At 41.1% G+C, this 16,028-nt stretch overlaps 1 protein-coding gene across 2 annotated transcripts in view; it reads left to right on the forward strand.

Annotated features, from left to right (window-relative positions):
- Ccdc34 (coiled-coil domain containing 34) overlaps positions 1–16,028 on the forward strand; it is a 128,182-nt gene that overhangs the window by 58,888 nt on the left and 53,266 nt on the right. The window contains exons 6-7 of one of the 2 annotated variants that reach the window (XM_052726128.1): positions 1,236–1,373; positions 11,130–13,196. In XM_052726128.1, the coding sequence (XP_052582088.1) occupies positions 1,236–1,373; positions 11,130–11,164 (173 nt within the window). In that variant the 3' untranslated portion in view covers positions 11,165–13,196. Of the gene's footprint in view, positions 1–1,235; positions 1,374–11,129; positions 13,197–16,028 lie in introns of those variants that run through there. The other variant, XM_052726129.1, reaches the window with a different exon arrangement.

Consider the following 16,028-nt stretch of genomic DNA (forward strand, 5'->3'; position numbering starts at 1 on the left):
AGTGCTGGGATTAAAGATGTGTATTACCATGCCTGGCTCTGTTCCCCAGTGTGGCCTTAAACTCAGAGATCTAGGTGGATCTCTGCCTCCCAAATGCTAGGATAAAAGGGATGTACTACCATTGCCTGACTTCTATGTTTATTATGGTGTCTGGCTTTTCCCTCTGATCCTCAGATAAGCTTTATTAGGGTGCACAATGTTTTGGGGGACACAATATATCACGATAGAGTGGAAAAGAGAGATATATATTGGTGAACTGCACAAAACACATTTGAAGATGCAAAGAAAGATTTATACAATTGGATGATGGGTATACAAGTGCCTGCACCACCACCACCACCACCACCACCACCACCACCACCACCACCACCACCACCACCACCACCACCACCATTGATAGTGATTTGTTTGCTTTGGGTTTTTGTGAGGTAGGATCTCATGTAGTCCAGATTGGCCTTGAATTTACTACATACCTGAAGATGATCTTGTGCTCCTTATCATCTTCTGCATTTGTGGTGGGACAAAACTTTTCCTTGGGAGACACAACACACACATCAACTCACCCTAGACAGGGAGCCCATGACAGACCAAAGTATGGATATTACCAAAGTCCAACTTGGTGAGCCAATGAGTTTTACTGGGGCTACCTACAGGAATATGAGAGAGAGAGAGAGAGAGAGAGAGAGAGAGAGAGAGAGAGAGAGAGAGAGAGAGAGAGAGAGAGAGAGAGAGAGAGAGAGAGAGTTATTTACAGGAGCATAAATAACTTAAAGACAGCTACATCACCCAAGCCCATCCCAGCATGGGTGGCAACTCACAGACCTCAGAACCTGGAGCATGCTGCACAGCCTCAGTTGGACTAAATCTCTTCTAGGCAGTTCAGCTTGTTCTGCTTTTTCTAGGCAACTGGCCTGGTATGAGTCTGCCCTGCTGCTTGGCTTACTGAGAGTCTTTCTGCAGCTTTTACTGCTATTTCTGGCAGGCAGGAGCCTAGTGAATCTGGTCAGTTTCAGGGACATCCTGAAGCTATTTTTGAGTTGTTTACCTTCCTGTTTAAGGAGCTTCCCTGCCAGATAGAATGTTTCCATCTTGGAGGAAACGGTTACACAACAGCATCCAACTCTTAAACCCCGGAATTACAGTTATGCACCACTCTGCCTGGTTTATGATTTAATTTGAATGGTTACTTGCATATTTTCCATATATAACACATTTTCTGATTTAAAACTGTTCAGATAAATATAAGCAAGAGAGAAGTTCATTGGTGCAGCAAGCAGTGTCTTGGCAGAGGCTGTGGACTGTAAGTGTGGAGCATTTCTGGGACCTCTGCCTGGGACCAGAACAGGAAGCGGAAAGGACAGGAGTCAGCAAAGGTATGTTTTCAGCTGTGTGTACTGGAAGGCTTAAAGAAGGAAGCTGGGATTATTGCCTAGGTATGTTTTGTACCCCCAATTTAGGCTGCAGGAGTATGCCATAGAACAGAGAAGGAAACTTTTTAAAATTTGTATTTAATGTGGGGGGGGGGATAGAGACACACATGTACATGCTGGGGATAGAGACACACATGTACATGCTCTTACATGCCACAGCACTTGTGTGGAAATCAGAGGACAACTTTTAGAAGTCAGCTTTTGCCTTCTACTTTGTTGAAGGAGAGTTTCTCTTGTTTCTGCGGCTGCAGTGTGTATTCCAAGCTGGCCCTTGAGTGTCTGGGCAGTTCTGTTTCACCTCCCATCTTGCTGTAGCGTACGGGGATTACAGATGCAGGCCACCACATCTGGCTTTTTATGTCGGTACTGGGTGTTTAACTGGAGTCCTTAGGATTGCATAGCTAGAACCTTTATCTTCTGAGCCACCTTTATGGCTTGAGAACAGACCTTTTTATAAGCATGGCCAAATAACTGTATCAGTGGTTCTCAGCCTGTGGGTCATGATCCCTTTGTGGGCCAAATGAACCATCACAGGGGTTGCCTAACACCATTAGAAAAGACAGCTCTTTATATTGTGATTCATAACAGTAGCAAAATTACAGTTATGAAGTAGCAATGAAAATAATTTTATGGTTGGGGAACTGTATTAAAGGGTCGTAGCATTAGGAAGGATGAGAACCACTGTTCTATATCCTGAGATTACCTATTTGGAGTATTCTAGGGGATTGCCTTAGTAATCAGAGACCACTGACTGCTTATGGGAAAGGAAATGAACAGGCTCCCAGAGAAGTTGACCCGATAAAGACCATTTACATATTCAGTCATTAAATATTTGTTGGATGTGTATTACTGCCAGAGACATTTTGGGCTGTTAGGAATGTGAATGAATAGTACAGACATTGTCCCTTCTCTCATGGACTTCTCATCGAGAAGACTTAGGAAGAACACACACAGATGATCTCAGCACTCAGGAATCAGAGGCGAGAGGACAAGTTGGAGGCCAATCTGGGCCACACGGGCAAAACTCTGTCCCCCTTACAAAAAGCATAATGGGGTTTAGGCATGTTGCGGGGGAGACATTTAGGTGAATTGGTGAGCCATGACTGTTCATTCTGGCTTTACAAAGCTGTTGGAAATACCAGGTTGAAAAGAACTAAGAATTTAGAGGCAGCACTGGGTTTTCCTTATGGAATAAAGCCCTTCTGTATGTGAGATGTTGCTGTTTCAGTTAGATGGAACCAGCCACTTAGACTGCGGCGTGCTCTTATATTTGAAAAAATGCTTCCAAATTGCTACTTTTCTTGAAATATCTTAGTCTGCTGCTAATCCTAGACATGCCTGTGGGAATGTTGGATTCCCTGATGACAGCATCTACTCACTTTTTCTTAAATCTTAGCAAATATATATACTAATTTGTTTAATCAGTTTAAGTGGTCTGAATAATGGGCTGAAAAGACAACTAAATAGGCCTGGAAAACATTATAATTAAGGGAAAGAGTAAAGAGCTTCAAATTTTATCCTTAAGTTCTCAGTATCTCAAGATTTCATTCAAATGTTGAAGGAATCTTAACTTGGGGTCCTTGGAATCCTGCATGTTCCCGAAATTCCTGATACTGCATAGAATCATTTGTCAGCAGAGGTCCATAATTCTTATCTTGAAAGTCAAGAATCACTTCTATAACTCCTTGAAAGTGTTTCCATTAAGGGGAAAGGATCGCAGTGTCTGTGAGACTATCCATGGGTAACTTTACATGCTTGTTGTGGAAAATGGAGCAATGTAGCATGGTGGAGTCCAGAACACCTGGCTTCTAGCATTGATTTCCTTACCACCAGCCAAGTGACTGTGCAAGACCAGACCCTATCTCAGCCTCAGTTTACTGTGTGGACTAGGGGAAACACTAGTTCATAAGACTTGTGTTAAGTGAGCTGACATTTGTGGGAATGCTATAGAAGCAAGGTGTTTGTTAAAGCCGGAAGCTCTAGAGTGTGTTTAATATACAGACCCATAGTTGGCATATGTTCATGGTCACTAGAGGGAGCTTTAGGATTCAGGGGAGAGATAAGCCAATGGTATCTGTTCTTGACAGCTTCAGGCCTCTACGAAGAATCATTTCTTTAAGAAGAAAGATACATTTTATAAAAAAGGCATTTAGATTTTTAGAATTCAGTCAAAAATCTGTAAAAACAATATGGCTACAGGTTTTTTTTTTTTTGTGGACCCCCCCTCCCCACAGAATTCCTCTTTCTTTTCAAAATGTTAATTTTCATTACTGTACTCAGTTTAGGCGTCACTTTGGCATTCTTCGAACAAAATCTGTTTTAGGATTAGTGAGGTGTCTCAGCAGACAGAGGCACTTGCCACACAAGCCTGACAACCTGAGTTCAGTCCCTGGAACCCACATGAAGGTAGAAGGAGAGAAAGGACTCCACAAAGTCATCCTCTGACCTCCATGTGTGCACTGTGGCACGTGCACCTGTGTGTGTGTGTGTGTGTGTGTGTGTGTGTGTGTGTGTGTGTGTGTGCGCGCGTGTGCTCGCGCGGAGCAGTTCACATTGAGGCCAGAGGCAATAGACAGTTCTGAGCTTCCCAGTGTTCTTCCAGTCCTGAGAATCAAACTCAGGTCCTCTGCAAGAGCAGTACACATTCTTAACCAGAAAGCCATCTCTCCAGTTGCACATTGATACTTTTTTTAGATAGAAAAAGAAAAAAGAAAAAGCATTGCCATTTGGATTCTTTCTTCCAATTTTTAATGGTGAATTTGAATCTGGTTTGTGGAAAATCAATTTAAATATTTTTATTACATTTTTATTTATTGTATGTGCCCAGGCACTATGGAATGCATGTGTGGGTTAGAGGAACATTTGTTGGAGTTCCCTTCTTCCAGCATGTAGGGTCCAGGGAACAAATTCAGGTGGCCAGGCTTGGCAGCAAGCACCTTTATCCTGAGCCATCTCATCAGCCCTGAGAATCAATTTTAAAACAAGGGAGGCATAAAAGTAGAAAATGGAACTTTACAGAAAGCTAATGGATGAAAAAAAAGTTACTTTCATTAGCAAAATTATTCGTTGTTAATTCTACCGTACATGGCAATGTTGTAGGAATTCTGTATGCAGCAAGAAGAGAAAGTATGTTGTCAAACTTATTAAGCTTTGCCTTTTCTGGTGGTACCCCCATGAAGCTCTTAACTGGCATTTAGAGCTAAAGTGAGAAGACTCTCAGTAACTTAAAAGGGGGTGACTGTTATATCGCAGGGTACCAGGATAGTCTGATGGAGAAGGTGCAATACAGTGAAAGACACTAGATTGTCATTTCAGAATCTCACTGACTTTGGGGGGCTGGGAAGGTGATACTCACCCCCTTTTGAGGTTTCATTTTTTTCCTCTTTGATTCAGACAGGCACACATCTACACCATTTTTACACACACACATACACACACGTCTAGTGAGTTTTCTTTGTGTAGAATGGAACACCAATGACCAGACCGAAGCCCCACATCAGGAAAGGGAATGTGTTGCAGGAGCATAAAGCTTTTATATTTACTCACTTTTTCATCCACATATATTTGTAAAGTTATCAAACAGTGAAAGTCTGAAGAAAAACAGTAGGATATTGTTGCCAATGTTGGGACTTAACATATTTTCATATACATGGGAATCCCTTGGATCTTTCTTAAACTGCAGGCTGTGATTAGGTGTGGGAGTGGGATTAGAGATGGAGCTGAGATCCTGCATTGCTGAGGCTCTCCCAAATGCCACGGTAGTTGGTCTTTGGATCAGGCCTGGTAGGCTTCAAGTGGTTTAATTTTTATTTCTTGTTTCAGGAAAATGCATAATTTTAGTAGGGTAAGGAATACCTTTTCTAATGTGATCACCTGAGACTTAAAAATTGAGAATAAATATGCCATGATTCTAGGGCCCATGGAATATCATGAGGTCACAGTTCAAATTTCTGAATTAATGATTGAGTAGCCACATCCTTGAATTTTAATTTATTAGAAATGGAAACGGTGAAAGCAGACCTGTAAAGCACATGTATACAGCAAACAGAATTAAGCAGACCTTTTTTTTTTTTTTTTGAGGTTTTTATTGTTGGTGAGCATGCTCAGGGACAGCATGCAAGCAGGAACCTGGTGGGGATGGGATGAGATTCTGTGTGTCAATGTTTTCTTCCTTCCCTTCTCCCCCTCTCCCTCTGTCCCTCCCTCCCTCCTTGTTTTTCATCCTGTCACTGACCTGCCCCTGTTTTGACTCTAAATCAAGTATTTTTGTCTTTACCCTTATCACTTAGAACCCAGCCCCATTATTGCTTATGGGGAAAGATGAGCCTTTTTTCCAGGTACAGAGGAATTTCATGTTTTTCTTGAATAGTCTATCTTGCATTTTAGAATTGCTGCACTACTTTTAGACCACCAACTTGGCTCTTATGTAACTTTAGACTTGCTAATTATTTACACAGTTTCTGTTTTATTAGTTAAACAGTGCAGTTTTGGAGGTCATGACTTCTGTTTTTACAGGCTTGGAGATTAGAAATTAACTTTCAACTCATCACGCCCCGTTTCCTCTTTCCTCCCTGCATCTCTACAAGCTGTCTCTCCTTGAAACGCACCTGGGAGGAATTTTGTATTTGAGTTTTTGAACAAGTTTTTGTGTGTTCTGCCCAAATAAGACTTGAACAAATGCAACACCAATAGATATACTAACATGGAAAGGGGGGGAATCTCAGGGCCTCACTCATAGACAAAGAACTTACAGGCAACTAAGCAATGCTGAGAATGGGAGAAATAGTCTTGTCTTCCCAAGTGGTCAGCCTTGAAGTCATATGCAGACAAGGAACTCTACCAGACTGAGCAACTTGTGTTTATATAGTCAGGGTTGTCAGGGTTTTGCTCACTAGGACCATCTTATTCTCTACAGGCAATTCTACATTCTTGAACAGATTTCAGACACTTAAAGTGTCTTAAATTAAATTAGGGAAATGATGCATAAGCCCAAAGTGTGGGGTTCTCTGTGTTTTTAGTAATCCTCATTCAGGAGAGTACCATTAAACTCTGGATATGAGGAATAAATCTGGGGCCAGTTGCAAATTGCATGACCAGGCATTGCTTAAACCAGACGAAGTCAGTCCCTACTACCAAGGCTATGCCTGCATACTCCTTGTCCCTTCTCCCTTTCTTCATAGCACTAATTAAAGGATTGAATCTAGGGGACTTGTGTGTGCTATGGGAGCGTTCCACTGAGCTATATTTCAGACTTTTTTATTTGTATTTGTTGATTTATTTTTGTTTTAAGTGTTTAGTTTTTGAAACAGCATTTCCCTAAGTCACCTAGGCTGGTATTGAAATTCTGTAACCCAGGCAACCCTTGACCTTGCAATCCTCCTCTGTAGTGACAATCTGCCTTGAACCACATATTGCTTTTCCTGGTCCTTTTCCATCATCAATACTTATCTGTTTCTTCTGTCTGATCCTCTTGGCAGCTGAATTTACCCAGTGTGACCTTGGCTGCTAATAGGGTTTGCTTTCTTTAATGAATTCTTCATAAGGTACAAGATCCATGGAGCTTATCTGCCAGCCTCAGCATTAATATTTTTACATTCTGCCAAGCACTTATCTCCAGATGGCCATTAGGTAATGGTTTATAGTTTGGAGGAGTGGGTGTCATCGTGAGGTCATGGACTGGAAACCCTTTTGATCTGTGGGTCCCATAGTACAACTTCATATCACACCCACCTCTCTCTCATTACGTAGACTAGTACTATTCTCTATAAACAGTAATAACAACGGCTCTTATTACTTGTAATTAGTTACTGCATCTTTTTACCACACTCTAGGTAATATGTCTAGGGGTTAACAGATCCTAACTGAAGCCTCTGCAGCCTTCTTTTTCTAACCAATCAACAGGAAAGAAGCCAAGATCAGATAGTCTCCTCAGACAAGCTATGGTGTGTCTGAACGTAAGTCCAGACAAGTCCATCTCGACTTATCTAACTAAGAAAGCCCAAGTGCCCTGCTCAACTTTTCCTCTTTGCTCTCCTCTCTTCTACTTTTCTGTGCTGAGAACAGCTTCCCCTGGCTTCTGCAGGCAGAAGAATAACAAGTATCTGTTATTTAATTATAAGGATTTATTATGGAACTGGAGGAGGGGTACTAACAAATCCCATCTGGGCTAATTAAAAAGAACTGTGTTCCTGAATACTGTGCAGTTTCTTTCTTTCTGGAGGGGAACAGATCCAGCAACATTTTGATGCATGAAGCATGGCATGGTTTAATGGGAGCCAGGAATTAAGACAACCCTGTATTGTTTCTGAGGACGCAAGCTGGTCTGTCATTTTACTGAATGAAAAATGAAGTTTCTCTACAGTATTAGCCATTGGCAGGTGGATCTGTACTATGCCTAGATTTCTCATATTTTTTTTTTAAAAATAAGAACATCCCCATGAATGAAAGAAAAATGTTCACTTTTGGAAAAAAAGAAGAATAAAAAGACACCAGAAAGCTGAAATCATGATAAACACATCAATTTGAAAAATTTTAGTTTTTCAGAATGGCCACCCACAGAGGAAGAAACATCTGGTTGATATGCTGTCCCAGCAAAGGAGACCAGTGCTTGGGCCTGGGGCAAAAGGAAATGAAATGGTCCTCAAGACTGGAGGAAGAAAAATAGTTAGACTGGATCCATGAGGCAACAGATCCCCTCAGGCTAAGACAATGTTGAGCAGAGAATGCATTCATACCCATCCTGTGATTCTTCTTCAATTTTGAAATTGACATTCACTTTAGCCCCCTCCCCCAAATACAACCCCCTACAGAGACTGTTAGGCGTTTTTAGATCACAAAGAGAAAAATTAGTATTTTTCAAGATTAGTCAAGCTTGTCATGACAGCTCATGCTTGTAATGTCTTTCCTCAGAGACTGAAGCCGGAGATTACCATGAGTCCCAGGCCAACCTGGGCCACATAGTGAATTCTAAGCTGTGCCAGCCTACAGAGTGAGATATTGCCAAGCAACAACAACAACAACAACAACAGAACCAAATCTATCAGGCCCAATTGAAGAGCTTATAAATAAAAAGAAAGCCGGGTGGTGGTGGCACATGCCTTTAATCCCAGCACTTGGGAGGCAGAGGCAGGCAGATCTCTGTGAGTTCCAGGACAGCCAGGTCTACAGAGTGAGTTCCAGTACAGCCAAAGCTACACAGAGAAACCCTGTCTCAAAAAACTAAAAAAACCCCAATATTTATTATTGTTATTAATAATAACAATAAATAATAACAAAATAAAAAGAAAGAAAGCAAACAAAAAAACCAAAAGATCAGTAAGGAAATATTTTTGTTCTTGGGTTTCTATTTAACCTAGCCCTAATCACCACCAAGGTAATTATCATTCATTCATGCAAGCATTCAGTTCACTCATGCAAGTGCTTACCATATGTCCCTATGAGCCAAGATCTGTGTACTATGCTTGAGATAGTGTGAAAAATGAAACCATTTCTACCCCAAAAATCTCATCAATGAGGGCAGACTCTTGAGTTCAGTATTTGCAGTTCATAGTGCATATGATAACCCTGTGGAGGGGTGTTAGCCAGCCTGCAGGCATTGATGAAGACCTTTTGAAAGAAGGGTCATCTCATTGGGTCCTGAGGCTTACCAAAGAGCTTGCCTCTGGAAATTGTTTTTACACAATATCTCTGTGCCAAGAAAAGAGGACACATGACCAACTAGATATTAGATCAGAGGACTAGGGAGAAAGGAAAAGGAGTAAGAGAAGGGGATGGGATACCTGCCCGAGAGGGACAAAGGGCTGCCTCTAGATAGAGAGGAGACATGTAGTCCATAGGCAAATGGCAGTTTAGTTTATAAAGGGAAAAGGGAAACCCCATGTTAGGATGAGTTGGTTTGCTTTGATTGGGCATGTTAATTAGGTTAGCCGAAAGTAGGCTTTTGATTGCTGGACTTCAATACTTTGATAGCTGGACCTTGGTAATCAGCCTTAGGAATTAGTTTGGCATAAAAGAAAAAAAAGTGTCCAAATCAGGGAATAGACCTTAGTGGATAGCTTTAGGGATGTAATCTGCAGTTTACAAGGGAGAGGGAAGTGTGGAAGGGCAGGTCTGCCAGTGCCATGTTTGCCGTGCTCAGGCCTGCTAGAGGCCTTCAGATACACTTGCCTGTCTGTGTGTGCACATGCGGAGGCCAGAGGTACACTTCAATAAAGGTTTCTTCCTTTATTGTTTGCCACATAATTAATCAACGAATTGATTGCGTGTGTGTGTGTGTGTGTGTGTGTGTGTGTGTGTGTGTGAGAGAGAGAGAGAGAGAGAGAGAGAGAGAGAGAGAGAGAGAGAGAGAGAGAGAGAGAGAGAGAGAGAGAGGGAGATGAGTGTGTTCATGTATTTTGTGGTGTGTATATGGCGGTCAGAAGACATTTCTGGGCCCATTCATTCCTTCCAGGGACCAGATTCAAGTGGGTGGCTTTTATCTTTAGAGTCATCTCACTGGCTCTTCATCTTATGTTTTGATCCAGGGTCTCTCCCTGAGCCTACAGTTAACCATAGACTGTATGGCTAGAGAACACCTGTGATTCATTTTTCTCATCCCCTGAGACTCAGGTTAAGACATGTGCTGCTGTACTCTGCTTTTGTGGATGCCAGAGCTCTAAAATCAGATTTGCATTCTTATGCAGCAAGCATTTTACCCACTGAGACATCTTTTCAGTTCCTAAACGTCAAGATTTATCACATCAAATATAAGTTTATTATAGAACTATAGTAATAAGGAATATAGATGTTGTGTTCAGAATAAAACAAATAAAGAAAGTAACCGACCTAAATAAGTAAAGGTGCATTGACAAATATGGCATTTCCGTTGTGAAAAGTATGGTCCCATTGGGAATAAGGGATGCTAGAAACAGGTTATTCATTTGAAGAAAAAATTACTGTATCACATGTTAACCTAGATACATTTTAAAACTTAAATGAGAATTAATATCCAAATCTTAATGAAAAACCATCAAAGGATTTTTTCTTATTCTCAGAAGTATTTTTTTAATATTATTAAGCAAGAGAAGAATTGATGAAAGATGAATAAACATACTCATTAAGAAAAGTAAAATCAGGGCTGGAGAGATGACTCAGTAGTTGAGAATACGTATTGCTCTTACGAGGACCTGAGTTTGGTTCCCAGCACCCTTGTTTGATGGTTCACACCTCCTGCAACTCCGTCTCCAGAAGATCCAATGCCTTCTTCTAGCTTCGGTGAGTACCCAAACCCATGCATACTATCCTCACATATACTTAATTTAAAATAAAAAAATAAACCTTAAAAAAGAAAAATGAGCCGGGCGGTGGTGGCGCACGCCTTTAATCCCAGCGCTCGGGAGACAGAGCCAGGCGGATCTTTGTGAGTTCGAGGCCAGCCTGGGCTACCAAGTGAGTTCCAGGAAAGGCGCAAAGCTACACAGAGAAACCCTGTCTCGAAAAACCAAAAAAAAAAAAGAAAAATGAACCCCCTGTACAAGGATAACAATCACTGTGAAGATAAAATAAGATACATGAAAAAGGGGTTGGCTTTACCATTCCTGCACACATAGGAAGCATGGCTACATATACATTATTATATGTAAAAGGTATATGATACCCTTTATGCTTATACTAAATGATAAATATAATAAAACTATTTGCATTGTTTTTTTTCTCTTTCAGAGAAAAAGACTATTTTCTGGGTATGCATCAACTGAAGGAAGAGGATATTATTTTATGACAACACACGACTAAGTATTTCATTTTTTGAAAGACTTATTTTATTACTTTTAATTATGTATATATGTGTGTGGGATTGTGCATATGAGTGCAGGTACCTGTAGAGGCCAGAAGAAGGCATTCGACCGCTGGAACTGGAGTTGTATTTGGTGGAGTATGGGGGCTAGGACTTGAACGGATGGAATATTAACTTCACAGTTAACTTCATGTGAACGTGTCTTCCACGAGAACAGGTCTTTATTTGCATGATCTTTGTAGCTTGTGATCTTTTCTTGGTGCTGTTAACATGAGGGAAACTCCGGTGAATTGTTTTGATTTCTCAAAACTGCAGTTACCAGAGTCTCATAGGAACGTACTCAGCAGGTCTAATGTGGCCTTAGTGCTGGGGACTAATTTGATTATCATGAAAACCTCGAGCTTTCTCTGCTCTCTCCTTGAACCCTGGGTCGTCATTTTCCTCTTCCACCTGGACTTTCCCATGTATAAGTCTTGCAGGCTGCTAAGTTCTGTGCTAGACTGCACTCATATATTGGTGTAATCAGATTGTAAAGCTATGAAGGTCTTAGGTATTCATCGTCTGAAACATACAGATCAACTGATTCTGAGTGTCTACTGGTCACAGAGGTGAAGGGCAATTATTAAAAAAAAATACCATTGCTCAAAATGGTATTATTCCTCGTGCTTTGACTGGGTCCCTAAGTTTTAAAGTGTCGTTGCTCTCAGTTGACAGTCTTCCACATTACCACTAAGCTGTTACGGCACACACACTCCTAGGCAGCAGCGAAAGAGCTGATTTTTCTCCAATTCAGAGCAGAGTTCAGAAGGTCAGATGCGACCACAGTATCTCCTGTTATTTCAGGGCTCACATGTGTTTGCCTTGGCTTCCTTCCCCTGGCATTTGGTTTCTGTTATTTTTTGTTGGGTTTGGTTTATAGGAATAAAAAAAAAAAAGCACATTTTAAAAAATAAGTGACATTTTAAGGATGAAGTTTCTGAACTGCTGGTGAATGGACATGCCGGCAATGCTAACCTCCTAGTTTACATTTAGTGGCACGGCCTTGACCCCATATGAATGTGAGCAATGGGTAAGGTGGAAGACTGACCAGAACCCTGTTCCTGGCTCTCCCGATAAACTCAGCTCTAGGTTAGTGCACCCGTTTGCGAGCAAACTTATCCAGGCTGATGACATGCTTTCCCTCTCATCCTGAGGTTGTTTTCAACTAGAAGCTTTTGTTATCGATTGTTCCGTGGAAGTGGCTTATTTGGGCTGCGGCTCTGAGCTCTCTGCAGAATGTGTGTCTAGGAAACAAACTTTTACTTTCTATAGAACACAACTACAATCGCTACAGAAGAGACCCGAGGGCTAGGGGTTACAAGCCTGTGGATGTAACGTGGTGGAAGAGACAGTGGACTGAGATGGGAAGAGGGACAATGAGGAGTACTGTGGTCCCAAGCTTCTCTGCATGTGGAGTCAGCTGTGGACTGTTGGAAATTCCCAAAAGCTATCGTTCCTCTTCAAGAAGGCACGACTGATTTGTGCTGGGAAGTCACCCTGCCTTTGGAAGTCCTAAGAGAGCCCCATGAGGTCTGGAACCCACTGATGTAATTGTCAAGGGCACAAAGTGAACTTTAATAACTCAGTCTTAAATACCAACTTCAAGGCTTAATAGATGTGTGGCTTTCACTAAGTAGTGACCTTTCTGGGTGCTTTGGTTTGAATATGGTCTGTCCCTTATAGGCTCATGTTTGAAACACTCGGTACCTAGTTGGTGCTGCTGGCTTGGACAGTTGTGATGTTTAGCAGTTGGAGCCTCACTCGAGGAACTGTGTCACTGGGGGTGGGCTTTGGGGGTTTATAGCTCAACCCCACTTGATGTTTACTGGCTCCTTCCTGACTACAGGCCAGTGTGAGCAGCAACCATGCTCCTGTTGATGTGACTTCTCTGCCATAATAAACTGCATCCCTTTTTAAGCTGTGAGCTGAAATAAAGCCTTTCTGTTATCATCTTATTTGGGGGATACTTTGTTGTAACAATAAGAAAATAAACTACTGTGTGGGTCCTTCATTTTCTCATCTTTCCTATGGGAACAATTTCTCTCCCTCACCCAGCTATCATGGAGAAGGAGCATAGCATGAATGAATTTTGTACTGAGAATGTTGCATGGGAAAGCCAGAGAACAGGGCCACTTTCTGGTAGCTTGCTAAAGAAGCCATGCATGGTAGAGTCTCTACTGGTATAAATTTTAGAGTCATATAAACCTGGGTTTAACTTTCAGCACCCCAGTCTGACTTTGGCAAGTATCATTAGTTTTGAGCCTTTATTCTCCTTCTTGAAAAAAAATGTCAATTTATTGAGGATTAAATGACATAATGCATTTAATATTTAGTTTGTACAATATAAAAGTGCTTTTGTTCATTTTTTTTTTGAGACAGCCTCCTCAGTGCTAGTATTACAGGTTTGTACTGTCATGCCTGCCTAAAAATACTTTTTCTTGGTAAGTTAAAAATATTAAAATGTCAGAAATTTCATGTGTTTGGCCCCATATTAGATTTTTAAAATGTTAGTAGTAATAATAATAATAACTATTATTACTAATCAGTATGACTTTGAAGGAATTGCTTCAGAGAGTCTTAACTTCTCCATCCATAAAATGGATACATTAAGATTCTGCCTTCTTGCTGAGTGCAAGGAGAATTATGATCGTTTAAAAATACTCTGAGAAAGTTAGCATGTCATTTACATGATTATGAACATTTTATTATGGGAAAGTTAGAAGGACATGCCTGTACAGCACCAAACAGAGGAATGAGACGTATCTTTGGGATTCAGACAGGGAATCTCTTACACAGCTTGCTCTTGAGGTCAGTACCATTCAGTACCACAGAGGACAGGAAAGTGTAGCCTGAGGCTCTGGCCATGGGTAAATCTGTGTCATGACTGAGACCATGTATTGCACTGTCTGTGTAGAAAATAATGACTAGCACATGTAATACTCATCAAATGTTGGCTTCTGCTAAGCTTCTCTCCCACTGTCTGTCTTACTGGATTCTTTAGAGGTCTCACCACTGCCCTAGTTTGTCACAGATGAGAGGCATAAAGATGCTGCCATGTCTAGACATACTACTAACAAGCATTCAAGGGATAACAAATGTGAAAAGTGCTTGTGTTAAGTGAATGTTCAAACTATATAACAAATTAGACTAGACAGCCAGCAGCTTTACCTAGAGTTCTTTTATACTTTTCTACTCTTTTGAGTTTAATACAGGCCTTGCATATTAAGCACATGAACATTCAACATAAAAAGTGTCTCCTGGTTTGTGCCAAGGGCAAACATCCCCACATTTCTCTTTTGTTCTTAACCCTATTTTCATCCCTGACACTTTGGGTGGCCTTACATGAGCAAAATAATTTCCCCATGTCTCTAATTTCTCCACCTATTACATGGGTCTAATAATGCCTCCCTTGAAAGGATGTTGTGCAAGCTAATTATTATAAAGTTACTTTTTTCTTTTGCTGCTTATGCAGACTAGAAACCCAAAGGGCCACCCAGACTTCGGTCCTGTGGTAAAAGCCTGACTCCTCCTAGACAGTCAAGAGTATCACTTCTTGGTGGGCCTCCAAATGTTGCTCATTGCATAGACAGTCTCTCCCCGCTCCCTCTCTCCCCCTCCCTCTCCCTCTCCCTCTTTCTCTCTCTCTCCATATCTCTATGTGTAGCAGTACTTGCAGGGAATTGCCGTAAATACCTTGTGTGGTCAAGGAGTGATTCACTCCTTATAAAGTTACTGGAAAACATTGTCAACTTAGTAGGATTTATGGAGGCAGTGACAATATCACTTTATGTGTTCACAGTGCAGTTGGGAGAATACTATTGCACAGAGGGAAAAAGTACAAAGGACTGACTTACTTTTAAAGGCAGAGACAGAAGCTCCAGTGGAGTCTAGAGCTTCCCTCCTGGATGTGGTCCACAGTCTGAAAATATAGGTTATATATCAGCTTGGAGTGTGTCAGAAGCCCAGGACCCCAGCTTCCCTCCTGAACTATTGACAGATTCTGCAGTCTAGCAAAGCCCATGGTGCTGGTTCTCCCCACTCAAACTTCTCTCTGCTTAAATATGTAACCCTGAAGAAATGGGAATCCAGGAGAGGTGCTTCATACCTTGACCCTCTCTATTCTCTATCTAAAAAGCCACTCTTAGTAGCTTTGAAACAGGGCCTGAGTGATTGTGAAACATAGCCCAACATCCTTGTAAAGGGCTGACCATTGCTACTGCACTGAGGTACATAGTCTGCAGGTTGGAAAATTTTTGCATAAACACTACTTTTATCACAGTACTTAAAATTTTGTTACATTTGGTTTGCTGCCTATTATTATTGTTGTTGTTGTTATTGTCATAAAAACTCAAATTATTTCCATATTCAAGGAGAAAGAAAGAAAAGATATAAAAAAAGAAGAGAAGAAAGAAAACAGGCATTTGAGCAAAGAAAATTTTTACTTTCATAGTCTGGTTTTGTTATAAATGAATTTTCTGTTCATCTTAAAGGGCTAATGTGTTGTCACTATCTTTTTCTTTTCTTTCTTCCTTTCCTTTTTCTTTTTCTTTTGTCTTTTGTCTTTTTCTTTTTAGTTTTTCGAGACAGTCCTAGCTGTCTTGGCATTTGCTTTGTAGACCAGGCTGGCTTCGAACTTACAGAGATCCACCTGCCTCTGCCTCCAGAGTACTGGAATTAAAAGCATGCACCACCACCACCTCACCTCACTCTCCTTTTCTTAATAATGGAACTCTTTCTGAACTAATTGAACAGTATCAGTAAAAGAGTATGTATTCCTTTTCCTCTTA

This window comes from Peromyscus californicus, unplaced genomic scaffold (genome assembly GCF_007827085.1).
Source record: "Peromyscus californicus insignis strain IS unplaced genomic scaffold, ASM782708v3 Scaffold_7__1_contigs__length_154581171, whole genome shotgun sequence".
Lineage (NCBI taxonomy): Eukaryota > Metazoa > Chordata > Mammalia > Rodentia > Cricetidae > Peromyscus > Peromyscus californicus.